We start from the raw sequence: 16202 nt of genomic DNA on the forward strand, positions 1-16202 counted from the left end.
GTCCGCTGCTCTCCAGAGTAGAAGTAAAAAAAAAACGGATAAAGTAGAGACTGGAGAAAAAAGGAAAGGGAAAAAGGAAAAAGCGCGGCGCAGCGTCAGACTGCGCGGACAGTGGAAGCGGAAGGGCGAACGATGGCACTCTCGGCCGAAAGAGCGCGACAGTCAGCAGGCCTACACGTCAATTGAAAAAAAAATCATTTTAAAAAACAGAAAACGGAAAAACGGCACGCACACACCCGCACGCACGCGCGCACACACACACTCCCAACTTGATGGAAAAACATTTTTTCGCGGTGGGAGATGAAAAAAAGCAGAAACGAGCCCTATGTTTTTTCTGTGCACGCCCGGGGGTCACTTGATTATGCCGGACATGGGGGCGGTACGCTCTGCAGGGAGACTAGGGAAACAAAACCACGCGCACGCGCTGCAGTTAGTACATATACGCCTCAGAGGCACGAATGGAAAACGCACCCAGTCGCCAATTTCAATTTAAGGCCAACCCGCTCCGTTTTTGTTCTTTTTTTTTTGGCACAGTGTAGTGCGATATGGGCCATACGGCGGGAATGCGCGGCCACGTCGCCTACGCTCCTCGCCGCGTGGTTCCCGGCCAGCCTGTCTCTGTCTCTCTCCCTCCGGCTGCCGCTGGAGTCGATCGCCAAGGAGACTGCCAACGCCACGGCGGCACACCCGCTGCAACCACACGCCGAGGACCGAGGGGGGGGGGGGTGTTCCCAGGCACCTCACGGGTCGCCATCCCCCCGCCACCTAATTCAATTATTGAACTTGCTCCCTCCTGGGCGATCTCCCCGCCTCCCCCCCCTCGGCATCGGCCCGAAAGCAATGTGGTTGGAGGGGGCCGAGCCCATTGCCGACACCAACACACACTCACACACACACACACACTCGGACACACACACTCGGACACACAAAACCGCCACGCCCTGACCACGACAACCCCACTGCATGCCGGCGTCACGGACTCCGCCACTCGACTCGACTTTGGCGGGTCGGCCGGCCGGGTCCCGGCAGCCTCCCTTTCCCCATATCCCTGCACACACTCACACACACACGGCCAACTTCGCACGAGGAAAAAGGCGCCCCCTTTCCTCCTCCGCCTACCCGGGGCAGTCATGACATCCTTTGATCGGGGACCTCATCAGGGGGTGGGCGGGGCGGGGGAGCGAGAGAGGGGAACTCCGAAAAGGCGGCCACTTTGGCTGCACCCAGGCGGAGCGGGCGGGGAAGAAGGTAAGGCCCGTACAGGAGGAGCTCCTCCGCGAGCAGGAGGGAGCACAAAGGCGGCCTCGGCCACACCCACACGCACCACGCCGACGACGGCCAGCCCGGGGCAGCCCTCTAGGGGGGAGGGGCCGCGGGGCGGAGGTGAACGTAAACACCCAGTGACGCTGGCGACGGCTTGCCCTGCCTTGCCGGCCGTCCGGTGTCGATAGAGATCAGAATCCCCTGCGTGCGGCGCGGTGCGGCGCGGCACCCCGGGGCTGTCGCGCTGTCGCCTCCACCGACAAACTTGCAGCACACACCTGTCACCCGGGGGAGTGCCGGCACGGCCCGGGGCCCGGGGGGGACGGCGAGGGGGAGGGCAGGGGAATCTATGCGAGTTAGCGCGCGGGTCGGGCATCGAACCGCGCCACGCCGACACACACACATAAAAAGAAGAAAAAGCGACGCCAACAGCAGCGATATTGCTCTCACATTGCGCGCGAGAAAATCGCGTCACAAGCCGGGACCACACCCGGCAAACGAAAAAGGAAGTAAAGGGACTCACCTTTGCGAAGTCTATCTTGAGGGTGCAGCAGCCGGAGTATATGTCTGCTCCTTGTAGCGCATCCTTGGCGCGCTGTGCGTTGTCCACGTTGTCGAACGTGAGCATGGCGTTAAGGAACAACAGCAGCAAGAGAAAAACAAACAACGACACAAACCGGGGAGCGCTCTCTATGTGGCTCCGAAATCGCCCACCCGTCCCCACCACCACGCACTGCTCCGCTGATAACGGACGCCGGCAGGCGGGGGGACACCGGGGACACCGCATAGGATAGTCATAACCAGGGCGGGGCGGGGGCGGGGGCTGCACAACCCCGTGACGTCATCGCGTCTTCGCGGGTTTCTCCCGGCGTGACTGCACACCGCCAGCACCAGGGGGTGGCAACAGCCTATTGCGCGCGTGAAGCTATGCGCGCCGCTCGGGCCGGCAAGGAGCGGCCGGGCGGCTGGGCCGCGCGGCCGAACCAAATTAAACAGAACTTTGTCAAAACTGCATCGAACTGAGTAAACGAGGTCATTTTTAGATTCTACGCAAAATTTCCTATCCGTGAGTGACAATGGAATGGACTTTTGGATATGTAAAACAGTTCTAAAATCAATTTGAAAACCAAATTTACGGCACCAGACAGCCGACTTGAAGTTTCCCTTTCACTAAAAAAGCTATTTCCGTTCGTTTTAGGTCCATACATACAGCGAGCCGATTGTTGGCCACTATTTTCCGGGTTGCTTGGTACACTTGGAACGCCAATACGACTTCTGTAGCAGAAATGCCGATCCAAAAACTAATTTCCATTTTTGGTCCAAAATTGTATTTTGCAACTTTGGAGGTTAAAAGCACAGTTTGATATAGGTTTCTCAGCATTGTCAACCTCACTAAGCAACCCAGAATTCAATTCTCTATCGCCCTGCTGTGTTGGATTTGCAAAAGGAGGTCAAACTTCTAATTGAAACGAAAAGGCCCGAAGCGCTGCAAAACCGCCAAAACAGTTCAAGTATTTTGTGGAGCTTAATGTGTGAAAACTATTTCTCAGATTGTAAATCCAACCACACCACCTTGTAGGCCAGTCAATTCTACAGCTCCATTGTAAGTTTCATCGCAATCGGAGACCAAGAGTGAAGGCGGCAGAATATATTTTAAAGTTAGCTGCAAAAATCTGCCGCAGCGATTTCTCATACTTGCGCCCGTTCGACCAATCAACCAAACTGATGGGATTTACAATTATTATAGCTGTCTTTACTCTTGGTCTCCGATTGCGATGAAACTTACAATGGAGCTGTAGAATTGACTGGCCTACAAGGTGGTGTGGTTGGATTTACAATCTGAGAAATAGTTTTCACACATTAAGCTCCACAAAATACTTGAACTGTTTTGGCGGTTTTGCAGCGCTTCGGGCCTTTTCGTTTCAATTAGAAGTTTGACCTCCTTTTGCAAATCCAACACAGCAGGGCGATAGAGAATTGAATTCTGGGTTGCTTAGTGAGGTTGACAATGCTGAGAAACCTATATCAAACTGTGCTTTTAACCTCCAAAGTTGCAAAATACAATTTTGGACCAAAAATGGAAATTAGTTTTTGGATCGGCATTTCTGCTACAGAAGTCGTATTGGCGTTCCAAGTGTACCAAGCAACCCGGAAAATAGTGGCCAACAATCGGCTCGCTGTATGTATGGACCTAAAACGAACGGAAATAGCTTTTTTAGTGAAAGGGAAACTTCAAGTCGGCTGTCTGGTGCCGTAAATTTGGTTTTCAAATTGATTTTAGAACTGTTTTACATATCCAAAAGTCCATTCCATTGTCACTCACGGATAGGAAATTTTGCGTAGAATCTAAAAATGACCTCGTTTACTCAGTTCGATGCAGTTTTGACAAAGTTCTGTTTAATTTGGTTCGGCCGCGCGGCCCAGCCGCCCGGCCGCTCCTTGCCGGCCCGAGCGCCGCTCCTTGCCGGCCCGAGCGGCGCGCATAGCTTCACGCGCGCACTAGGCTGTTGCCACCCCCTGCCAGCACCCACGGCCACCAACCAGTGGGGCACCCAGTGGGGCACCCACCCCCGCCGTCCTCTGCTTCCAGCGAACGCCTCCGCACTTTTATGGCCGGCACACGCCAGATGACGCGGCACAGCGTCTAATCTTGAATCGGCCGCGACGCCGCACGGAAAAAAATTATTTCGCTACTCCAGCGAAACTGCGTTTGCTAGACTAAAGTTCGCTGAAGTGGCGAAAATAAACGCTGACACAAGGATTTAGAACGCTAGTTTAGCGAACTCCAGTTGGCTAATTTAGCAATCACATTTTGCCTACCTACGAGCGAATTTATTTGCTAAACGAACAAACACCATGCCAAAGGTGGGCGCAGGACACAAGTGCGAACCTCTGGCTGATGCGAGGAGAATGACATGGTAGTCTGGAGGCAAAGCGTGCGTCTCGTATTGAGGAGATCACGGGTTCAAATCCTACTGAGGTTGAATATTTGTCAAGCTGAGCGTCACCTGGTACCATACGGTGCAAATCCATTGGGTTGGACCAACGTCAAGCAGCAAGCATGTTAACGCTGGATGAGCCAGCGATACGCTTTTTGCTAGGGCAAAGACTGTTCGCTATTTCAGCGAACAGAAGTCGCTAACACATTCCTAGCCAATATCCCATGTCTGCCCAGCGTTCATGAATCGCAATCCCAGCAATATTTGTTTGCTATTCCAGCGAATATTTGTTTGGCGAACAAAAGTTCGCTGTTTCAGCGAATTTGCCCCTCGTCTCAAATCTAGAAGGCCGAAATTCGCTGAATCAGCGATTTTCTCGTTGAATCAGCGAATTTCTTTTTTTCCGTGCGCGCCGCGCCCCGCCCCGCCATCGACCCCCAGCGGGACCTCGCCCGCCTCGGCACCCGCCTCGGCGCCACCCGCCCGGCAAAAAAAGGTGGAAACGCGCGAGGTGCGGGCGGATTCCGACGTCCACCCACCCCCTCCCCCACTATCACACGCACATACACACACACACACCACCGCGGCGGCGCCACCGAGCAACGGCGTCGTCTTAATTCTGAATTATGGTTACGCGCGTAGGCACTGTATATACGCGCCGCCGCGCCGCAAGGCATTACGAAAACATTGGCTGGATTACCCCGCGGGCAACCCGCGGGAAACCCGCGGCCGAAAGGACGGCCGAGGCGGAGAGAGAAACCGGAGAAACGGCGGCAAAGTCGGCCACAGTCGGCCACGCCAGACTTGGCGGACGGACGCCAGCGGACAGGCTTCCAGACGACGTCTCGTGCAGCTCCAGTCAGGCTCCAGCCAGGCTCCAGCGCACATTCCACGCGGGTCCCGACGACCAGAGCACGGCGCCAACCCTCCCAGCCAGACCAGCCAGACGCGCGGACGGGCGAGCGGACGTGCCCCGGAGTGCGGACAGACCGACAGACAAACAGGACAGACGGACCCCGGCAATCCGCAGCCATCGACAGGACAGGTGCAGGGTAGGGTCGCCACCTGCCTCGGCCCTTCCAGCCCTTCCGCGCCTGGCGGTCGACGCTCGTCATGTCCAGGAGGCGGACGGCGACCCTTCGGCCCACGCCAAGCGACGCCGAGCGACGCGACGCGCCCCTTTTCCCACCAGATAAACAAACACTCCGCACCGCGCAGTGGGCCAAAATCCAAAAAATCCCGGACGGGTTTTGGGTTCCAGATCTGCTAAATGGCACTCGAACTGAAGGTGCGACCCCACCAACGGATTGCTCGCCGAACGAGGAATCCATTGCGGTTGCTGGGGGGCGAGGGGGCAAAAACTCGGGATTTTCGTGTACACATGATTCGGAAAACGCAATGATTGCGCATGGTTTTAATTGATTTCATGGCTGATTCTGCCTTCCTTTGCGACGCAGCAGGGTGATGTCGAGCGTGATTGTGTGTGATTGTGTTCGGAAAGAAATGATTTCGGACTGATTTTGCCTGGTTTCGTGTGATTCTGCCTGATTTCGGTCGATTTTAGTGATTTTGGTTGATTTCGGATTGCTTGATTTCGCGTGATTGTCAATGATTCGCGTGTGATTTCGGGGGCCGTGTACACATGATTGCGCGAGTTTTTGCCCCCTCGCTGGGGGGTCACAAGCTCGATTCGAGTCCTCCAAAGCGACTCGAGCTCAAAACGCGTCTTGAGTTTTGGCCGCCAGCGCCGGTCCTCAGGCTCACTGTGCACCGCAGAGCGGTAGAGCGCTCCACAGCCCGTGCGCCGCGCGTCCTCGAGGCCTTGACGGCCTGCACGCCGTGTGTTTGGAGAACGGGCCGCCTGGCTGCGCCTGGACTTCATTAAAAGTTGCCTCTCCCCACTTGACTGGCTAGAAGCTGCCTGCTCCCCGCCACTCGGCGCGGCGCGCGCTCCCGCTCCGCTCCACGCAGAGCGACGCGGAGCGCAGGAGCGCCCGGCGGGTAGGCAGTCGACGGGTCGGCGCGCACGCCAGCGCGCGTAGTGCCTACCTCCACGGCGCCCCGCTGGAGGCTCGCCGCGCTGCCGCCACCCTTCACCGGGCCGGCAGTGCAGGGAAGGGGAAAGGGGGGGGGGGAGTCGAGCGGAAACAGCCAGCCGAGTGTTTCTTTCCATCAGGGCTGCACCGCCAGCCCGACCGCCCGGCAGCCCGGCACAATACAATAACGCTGACGACTCCATTTCCGAGGAAGGAACGCGGGACGCGGCCGGGACAGCCAGCGTCGGCCAGCGTCGGCCAGCGTCCCCGTCCACCCCACGCCAGGCCGTCACGCCGGCCAAAGAAACCTTGACGGCGATGACGGCCAGGCACGGCCGGGCCGCTAACGAGGGGCGACTGCGCACGGCGCATTCCAGCAGCCCGGACCAACCCTCGCTCCGTCTCTCTCGCACTCGCGGGGCGTGCCGCGCTGCCGCGGGGGTGCGAGGCAGACGGCACGGCCAAACGCTCCCTGCTACGTTGAGTCCCGCCTGGGACGGCCGGCATACTTGGCATAGTCACGTGACGACCGCCGCTTAGACAGATAGACAGACAGACTAGCAGGCGGACTCCCCGGCGTCAACAGCCACGCCAACAGCCAGGAAGGGAAAGGTGAGAGAGAGAGAGGGGGGGGGGGAGAGGCAGTCCAATCTGGATCGGGTGGCGGCGGGGAAGCGCGCACGCACGCACAGCCCCGCGTAGCGCGGAGCCCCTCGCGGCACGGCGGCACGATATACGGGACAAAAGAGCACGGGCAAGCAGAACAAGGGCCCGAGGACCCTACCGAGGAGGGCCCCGAGGAGGGCCCCCAATGACGAACGGGTTTCTGACGATCGCCGAGAGAGGGCGGAAGCGAGCGGGCCAGCTGCCGGAGAGCGAACGGAACGGCGCTGGAGAGATCCCTGGAGAAATGGAACGAACAAGACAAATGAAGCGCCACTTCGGCTACCTTGAGTGGGGCCACGTCGGGGCCGCGTCGGGGCCACGTGGCCCGGAGAGGGGGAGAGAGACAGCGTTTAGGGCCGCAACCACTTGCCTTGGCCAAATTAGCTCGCCAGCTTTATTTGTCTTTGTCTCTTTTTTTTAAGCATCCTCTCCCTCCTTTTCCTCTCCTGCTTCTCCGCTTCTCCATTGCCGGGACGCAAGGCGCGCAGCGCCAGGCGGCAGCGCGAGCGAGTCTGCGGGCCTCGGCTCTATCAAACAAATTTGAATGCATCATGCATGAGGACATGTACAATACGCATCATCCGCCTTTCTCGCCTCGCCCGCCCCCGCCACGACTCCAGCCAGAGAGGCTCCAGCCAGAGAGGCTCCAGCCAGAGAGGCTCCAGCCAGAGAGGCTCCAGCCAGAGAGGCTCCAGCCAGAGAGGCTCCAGCCAGAGAGGCTCCAGCCAGAGAGGCTCCAGCCAGAGAGGCTCCAGAGCAGCGCTTCAATTCAGCGTCTCAAAACATTTAAACTAGGGAATGAAAACCAACAGGCACGAGTCGCCAGGCAAGCCAACTTTTGAACAAAATTCAACCCCCTCCCCTTTTTTCTTCTTTTTCCTCTGCCCGTTTTCACGGGGGTTTTGAGCTGAGTGAGTGAGGCGGCGGGGGGCGGGCAGAGTTCGGGAAAAGATGGAGCCGCCACGGAGGGGACAAGCTTCAAATCTAGTTAGCGATAAAGTTGGCCGAACTGCGGACCTGGTCGTGCCTTGCCGGAGAGGGCACCGCGCTGCTGCGCCGGGCGGTCGCCTCGGGCGGCAAACCCAACCCGTGCTCGTCTGCTCGGCCAGAAGGTCAGAGGTTCAACGGGCAGTAAAGCCGCCGCCTTGGGTCCGACCAGCCCTTCGGGACCCTTCGGGCCGCTTCGGGGCCCTTCGGGGCCCTTCGCCGAGACGGCCTGCTCCAGCATCGACACGCAAAACACAACACGACCACCGCTACAGCCGCGAGGCGCCGACGCCCAACAACTTTCGCCAGCAGCCGGCGCACGCAACGACGCGCACACGTTGACGCACGCACCGCTTGCGAGTTGGGGCCGAGTCCGTACCGCGCGGTACCGCCTCCACCGAGTCGGGGCCGGCAGCAGGGGTTCGACGCACCTGCCGAACAGGCGCGGTGAGAACCTCGCGCGAAACAGCCACTCGCGTCCAAGCAAGGGTACAGTCCAGGACCTCGCTCCCACAGCAACGACTCGCCGAACAACCTGCCCCGCCGGCACATGCTGATGGCGTGCGCGTGAGAAAGCCAATCCAGTCTAACCTAACCTGAAAAGGATCAGCATTCGCAGCAAAGTCTCCCCCGCGCTCAAACGAGTCCACCAACCAGTGTGCCGCGCCCCTGCCGTCCGTCAGTCCGTCGGCACTCGGGCCGCGTCGAGCGAGACAGCGACTCGGAGATTGGGGTTGCGAGGCAGCCAGCCAGCCAGCCAGCCGGCCGGGGTGGGAGGTTGATCTTATTATGCGGCAACAACAAACACGGCCAGTCAAACACGATTACGCCTCGCCCTCCAACTCGCGACTCGCCCCGACCCCGCCGTGCGGCACACACTGGCTGGCACGCACCTGCAGTGGCCCAGCAGTGGGGCCCAGCGAGCGGTCCCAGCCGGACCGTCGCCAAAACCGCGCCGTGCGGTGTAGCGAGGCACCCCGATGGCCGCCATGAGCGCGAAGCCTGATTGGCTGCTGACAGCTTTTCCTCCCCCTCCCCCTCAACACACACACACGGGGCACGGGGGCCGAAATAGCGCCCACCACTTTTTGTCCTCTTTCTATGGGGCGTGGCAAACGAACTTTCAGTCTAGAGAGAGAGCCAATCACGACTCACCGACGCATCGCACGGCATCGGCGCGACAAAAGTCGGTCCGCATCCAATTTAACGGTGCAGCGGTCCCCGCCGCCCCGCCGCCCCACCGCGGGGCAATCCCTCTCCTTGGCCCGGCCGGCCGGAGGGCCTCGCTGAGCCTCGCGGACACCTCGGCCTTCCCCGGATATTGCATTGCCCAGGACCCAGCCCGCCCGCCGCGCCACGCCGCGCCACGCCGCGCCCCAAAAGCCCGGAAGTATGAAAAAACAAAAACTAATCACGGAATCGACCAACTCCCGATCCAATCTCGGCCCAAGGAATCGAGCGGCTGAATTTTTCATGGCCTGCCGCTCGAGGCGGCGAGGCGGCGCACTGCCACGGCCAGGGCCTCGGGGACGGGGCGGGGCGGGGCGGGACGGCGGGGCCTCCCTGACCCTAGCCACCCCGACCACGTGACGTCACCTATTACTCACGACGCTGCGACCGTGCCAAGTCGACGCACCGCGCGCACCGCCCGGCAGGCGACGCACAGCGTCCGCGTCCACGACGAGGGCGGCGTCGTCCCGGCGGCACCAAAGGCAGTGCCCAAGGCGCCGCTAACAAAGCTGCATCATTCTACAAAACGCGCTGCCTTCCTATGTGGCATTCCCGGCGTCGGCCCCCACCAGGTCGCCGTCGACGCAACGACGTGCGACTAGACGTCGGCGCCAACGCGACTTCAATTACCGTCCTTGCCTCGCCCCACGTGCACCACGTGCGCGGCGATCGCCGGCGTTTGTCCAAAACAACCACCACCAACACCACCCCGCCGCGGCCGCGCATATTTAATTTAAACAAAAGGGGTGCGCGCACGCAAATCCCGCCGGGCCGGATATAACATCATTACCACAACTTTTCGGCGGAAACACGCACGGCGCGCGGCGCACCCACGCTCGGCAAGCCTCTCAACTCGGGCCGGAGGAGGGTAACAGGGTAACAACCGCCCCCGCCTCCGCCGCGTTCGCCCTCGCCCTGTCAGACGCACTGCACTACGACGAGGCGCGGGCTGGAGCAAGTTTAACTTGTACACACGCATACACACACACACACACGCGCGCGCGCGCGCACGCACATACACGCGTCGTCGTACACGGCGTCAGACACTCGCGGGGCCGGGGCGGCCGGGGGCACAACGCCAGCTTGCCCGCTTGGTTGGTCCCCGGTTGCAGAAGGTAGCCCGCCGCCGGCGAACAGCGCACTATCTCCGCGCCTGCAGGCCCTAAAGGCTGCCCTGCACGCTGGTCCTCTCTCTCGCACTCGTGGGCGTCCCAGACGGGTGCGAGAGAGACGCTCCGGCGGCCTGCCTGCTGCCCCGAGTTGCACCGCGGCCTTGCCTGCAGCGAGCAGGGCGCAGAGTCGGGTCATCCGTTATTCAAGGGTGACGTGCAATCAGGTCTGCAGCCCTTTCCTGTTTCCTTCGAGGAGGGCCCACGGGGGAGGGCCCGCGGGGGAGGGCCCGCGGGGGAGGGCCCACGGGAGAGGGCCCAGGGGAGAGGGCCCACGGGAGAGGGCCCAGGGGAGAGGGCCCACGGGAGAGGGCCCAGGGGAGAGGGCCCAGGGGAGAGGGCCCAGGGGAGAGGGCCCAGGGGAGAGGGCCCAGGGGAGAGGGCCCAGGGGAGAGGGCCCAGGGGAGAGGGCCCAGGGGAGAGGGCCCAGGGGAGAGGGCCCAGGGGGGAGGGCCCAGGGGAGAGGGCCCAGGGGAGAGGGCCCAGGGGAGAGGGCCCAGGGGAGAGGGCCCAGGGGAGAGGGCCCAGGGAGGGGCCCACGGGGGAGGGCCCGTGGAGGAGGCCTCACAAGACCAGCCGCCAACAAATTCCCTCCCAACTTTCCGTCCCGAGAAACAGGAACAGGGGCGGCAGGGCGCAGGGCTCCACAACGGATCAAAGCTTTGCGCTTTCCAACGCGCGGGGGAAGGGCCGGCCGTGGGGCCCCCGGGGCCGCAGGGCCGTAGGGCCGTGGGGCCGTGGGGCAGAGTGGCCGTAGCTGGCCGGCGACCAAGACCCGTCATGGGTCCGTCAAGCGCGCGCTCGGCCTACAGAAAGGGACGGCTAGCAGACGCCGCGCCGGGAAGGGCCCGGGGTGGTGTCGGGGGCAGGGGAGGGGGAAGGGGCACGGAGCAAGCATGGCACGCTCGCACTTAATTTAGATGCCCCATTCCATTCCGCTGGCCGCGTTGCTGGCGTTGCTGGCGTTGCTGGCCGCGCTTCCCCACCTTGCCGCCAGAGGGCAGCACCGCCGCGGCACCGCACTGCACACGGCCGGGGCGTCGCGCGCCCCGCGGCCCGCCAGCCGACATTCGCACAGCCATTGTACTTGCACGCGCGGTCGGAGGGTGAGAGGAGCGGGATTCCACCCCCCGCGAGGCTCAGGCCGAAAGGAAGATTCAAAGACGCTCGTGCATCGCTTATGCACCCCGCGATCGCTCGGGGCTGCTCGAGGCGAGAAGGGGCGAGGCAACACACGTGAAGAGCGTGACAAGGTGGGGAAGGGAGGTAGATTGTGCGGCAAAGTGGCCGGGAAAGAGAGAGAGAGACAGAGAGGCGCGTCGGAAAAGAAACCCAAATCCTCGAGGAGTGGCCCCCAATTTCCACGGCCGGGCCGCGGCGGGCCGCCACTGCCATCGCCCCGTCAACCGGCGCGCGTCCGCAGTCTGGCGCAGCCACAAACTGGCCCGGCCCGTCGCCTCTCTGCCGCACTCACGGGGCGTCCCGTAGTCTGGCACAGGCGCGAAAGAGACGGAGCGACGAAAACGGCGCTCGGAATCAGCCCCCGGGGATCGGCAAAGCCATTTCACGCTGCCGATGCACAATCACTCTCTCCGGGGACTCGATACAGTGCACTGACTGCTGTGTGCGGCCCGGCACAGAGCGAGGCCGGCCCGGCGCGGCCGCAACGCCGTCTGGCCACGTCTGGCGTGCTCCCTCCCTCCCTCCCTCCCTCGCTCCCGCTCGCCCGCTCGCTCGCTCGCTCCGGCCAAACAAGAGCCAGGCAAACAAAAACCCCGCGCGCTGACCGTGCGGGCCCGTGAAGGCCCTGCACGCGTACACAGACGTCAGCGCCACACCTACAAAGGCACGCGCCGCGCCGCGCGCACCGCCGGGTTAAAAACAGCACCGCGCGTCCCGCGTCCCGCCGTCCCGCCCCAGACGGCAGCGGGCAGCGCGGCAGCGCCGCCGACATTGTAAACTAGCGCACCTCGCAGGCGGGCGCCGTGTTCCCCGTGGTGTCCGACGTGTCCGTGGTGGCCGTGGTGGCCGTGGTGGCCGACGTGTCCGACGGGGCCGTGGTGGCCGACGTGTCCGACGGGGCCGTGGTGGCCGACGTGTCCGACGGGGCCGTGGTGGCCGACGTGTCCGACGGGGCCGTGGTGGCCGACGTGTCCGACGGGGCCGTGGTGGCCGTGGTGGCCGTGGTGGCACAGGCTTCCGCAGCTCCGCGGCCCCCACAAGCAATGCGGCGGAGTGCCCACCCCCGGGCGGCCCCCAGGCCCTCCCTTTGTATCGGCCCTATTGGGTGGAGGCGGCGCAGCGGCGCAGCGAGGCAACCCACGCTCGCGTATATATATATTGGAGCCGAGACGCCAAACCGGCCACCACTTATGGCAAATTTATTTGCCAAAAAGGAAAAGGGGGGGAAAATAGAAAAATAAAACCGCCGATCGCTTTTCACCGCGCGCTTTGTGGGTCGTGCGCCCGCGAGGACCGCGCACGAGCAGGGCACGGTGTGTACCCCACAGGACGGAAACCCTACGACATACCCGGCCCAACAACCCCTCGACCCACCCCAGCGCGCGCACACACACACACGTTGCAAAGCACCGCACACGGGATGCCGCAAACTCCCCCAGTATTTATTCCCCTGCTTCTCTCTCTCTCACTCTCTCCCTCCCTCGCGCACGCCATACTTCACACCCCGCTGGACAGACGGGCGGCAATGGAAAACCGGAGAGGGGCGGGGAGAGGTGGAGGGCGAGAGAGAGGGAGGGCGCCGGTCGCCCGCGGCTCTTTATCACGCAAAGGTGTGAGAAGCGACACATTTGTTTTCAAGAGGAGGTGTACCGGAGGGGGGAAAAAAAGGCACACACAGAAAAGGATGATGAAAATCCGGCGCGACGCGTCCCGGCCGCCACACACACACACTCACACGTAGATACTTATATACACTACGCACACGCAGGGGGGACGTCCATCAACCGGCCAACTTCCTTCCGCGGGGCGGCCAGCGGGTTCGCCGTCCCGCTCTCCACAAATCCAGCCAACTTTTATTTCTAGCCCATTGCCCGGCCCGCCGCTTGCAGTGCGAGATTGCACGCCGGGCGGAAGATTGCGCGATGCAGTGCTAGTGGCGGAGATAGCGCCGCTACAGTGTGGTGTGGCGGCCGAGGGGGAAAGACCATCAAGTTCCGGGTCGAAAAGGTGCTCGCCAACGACTACGGCTCATGTGTTGTTACAGCTGGTCCGGACCAGGAAAGAAATGGACATTTTTTTTCGCTCTTTTATCAGCACGATCCTCCGAGCGGTTGCTCTAGAGACAGCCTCGAGGGGAGACACACGACAACTCAGGCCGAACCGACCAATCACAGCGCTCGCTCAGCTGTAGCATCCAATGAGCGAGGGGGTAACCACTCCCGTAATACCCTGTACACAAAAACCGTGTATTACGCGTAATACACGTGATCGTAATACCATTTTCGGGTCAAATGTGCCAAATTTGGGCATTTTAGGGCCGTAATACACGTGTAAAACACCCGTAATACAGCGTAATACCGAGTAGTCTGTACACGATTTCTTGAAGTGTTTACCCCCTCGCCAATGAGAGCGCGCTGACGTCACCGAGTTGTCGCACCGCTCGCCAATTGCGGCCCTAGCGGTGCCCTGGCGGCGCCCTTGCACGCCCCGCATGACGGGGCTTCATCCCTACGTAATTAACGACTGGCTGGAGTCCGGAGTGGCCGGCGGCATCGCCATTGGCATCGCCCTCCATCAAGGCCCCGGCGGCCCTGACGGCCACGCCAATGACGCGGTGCACTTTCAGCGGACGGCGCCGCCCTGGCCGCGTCCAGCGTCGGCCGGCCCGACACACAGTGGGCCAGCAGACCGGCGCGGTCGGCCAACACTCTAGACGCGTTTCGAGCTCCAGAGTCGCTAAACAGGACTCGAACCGAACGTGTGACCCCACCAATAGATTGCTCTCCAAACGAGGAATCCACTAGTGGGGTCACACGTTCGGTTCGAGTCCCATTTAGCGACTCTGGAGCTCAAAACGCGTCTAGAGTTTTGGACGCCTCCGCCGGTCCTCTGGCCCACTGTGCAACCCGACGGTGCAGTCCGGCGGTGGCTAACCGGGTCGAGTCGTCCCTCCTCCACCACCCTGCGGGCTCATTCCGGACAGTCTCTCTCCCTCTCTGTTCGTCCCCCGCCCCGATAGGGCGACCCGTAAAGGGTGCGAAAGAGAGAGACAGACGGGACACGGTTCGGAGCCACTCTGGTGCACCACAGCCCGGGGCGCTAGGTTAGCTCGGCGCCCGCAATGCACTCGTAGCGCTTCCCAACGCCGTACAACACCCACACACCCAGGAGCAGAGCAAAACATCCACACCGTGACGTCACTCAAAACCCACAGCAAAACCGGTCACAACTGTTGCGCTAAAGGATATTCAACCATGGCCTGGACGCCATTCTTCTTGAAGATGACGATTCGTTGGACGTTGCCGTTGGGCGAGCAGATCGTGTGGATCACTTCCTGCAACACACAGAGGAAAACAGACCGTCAGCACAGTGCACACACAGAGAGTGGAGGAAAAAAAGCCACCGCCGCTCTTTCGTTCATCTCTCCTCAGCCAAAAACTTTTCTATGACGCTGCACCGCACCGTCACCGCGCCGTCGGGTCGGGCCTGCACACATCCGCTCTCGTTAGCTTACCGACGTGGAGAGAGACAGAGAGAGACAGAGAGCGAGAAGGCAGAGAGGAAAGGGGACGAGGGGCAGAAGTGGGATTTCGCGGACTCAGGAGGTCCCGGAATTGAGCGCGGAGACCCGTAAGGAAACGGAGGGATGGGGGAACAACTCATATCTGACAAATGCGAGGGGGCGGGGTGGGGCGTGGCGTGGCGGTGCGGGCCCATGGCGTCTCGGTCGGCAAGGGTCACACACTACTACCCCGACTCCATGGGCAGCCTCTTGATTTAGAGCCACACCCTGGGAGCGACCGTAACCTCCTTTCTCCCCCTCCCCCTCCACACACACACCGTTGCAAACGATAAGCTCGAAGGGAGCTGCCTAAGGGCTAATCCACTTTGGCCTGATTGCATACCAGAGCGAGCCGAGGGAGACGCGGACCGAGAGCGATAGAGAGAGAAAGAGTGGGAAGGGTGGGAGGGGGGAGGGACAGGGAAGGGCAGTGGAAGGGGGAGGATAAGGTGGGAGAGGGCAGGGGGACCAGGGGGACCGCCATTCTCAAGACTCGAGGCGCGCGGCGCGCCAGCAGGCCTATTCCGAACAGTGCCGCGTCGTCTTTCTGTCCCACTCGCAACCCTGCAAGAGTCCCCATGAGTTGGAGAGAGAGCGAGAGATAGAGACAGCGCGGTGGAAATGTAACTGTTCGGAATCTGTCGGCCGGGCGGGCGGCACACTGTGCAGGCAGCGCGGCCGCACCGCGCGGCAAGCGTAGCAGGGCCGCGGCAAGCAGGCAGCCAGGCAGGCAGCCATTGCCACCAACATATTGCAGATTGGATATCGATTCGGTGGTAATTAAATCCGAAGGGAGCGGATAGAGCGCGCAATGATAACACTGCGGCGGCAACCCGACGCGCCGACGGGCGGTTCGCCCCACCCCATAACAGCCTCATCCATCTTGCGGGCGCGGAGCGAAACAAAACGAGAAGATAAAATAAAATAAAATCGGGGCGGCGGGAAAAGGGAAAAGAAAGTGCAGCTCAAGGCAAGGCGCAAGGCAGCCCACGGAAATAGTCCCGTGGAATCCCCGCCCTGCTCCCTGCGCCCTGCGCCCTGCGCCCTGCCCCTCACGGCGGACGGGCTGCAACAATACCGGCCCCCTCCCTTCCCCTCCCCTCCCCTCCGCCGCCACGCTAGGCCGAGCTGGACTCCGCCCAAGACGGCGCACCGCGCCACCGCGGCC

At 61.7% G+C, this 16202-nt stretch overlaps 1 protein-coding gene across 5 annotated transcripts in view; it reads right to left on the minus strand.

The window, feature by feature from the left end:
* LOC117641490 (heterogeneous nuclear ribonucleoprotein L) overlaps positions 1–16202 on the minus strand; it is an 81447-nt gene that overhangs the window by 50163 nt on the left and 15082 nt on the right. For all 5 annotated transcript variants that reach the window (XM_034378858.1, XM_034378861.1, XM_034378862.1 and 2 more), the window contains 2 exons: positions 14721–14806; positions 1787–1883 (listed from right to left, as the gene is read on the minus strand). In XM_034378858.1, the coding sequence (XP_034234749.1) occupies positions 1787–1883; positions 14721–14806 (183 nt within the window). The remainder of the gene's footprint in view (positions 1–1786; positions 1884–14720; positions 14807–16202) is intronic.

Source organism: Thrips palmi, unplaced genomic scaffold (assembly GCF_012932325.1).
Source record: "Thrips palmi isolate BJ-2018 unplaced genomic scaffold, TpBJ-2018v1 HiC_scaffold_15, whole genome shotgun sequence".
Classification (NCBI taxonomy): Eukaryota; Metazoa; Arthropoda; class Insecta; order Thysanoptera; family Thripidae; genus Thrips; species Thrips palmi.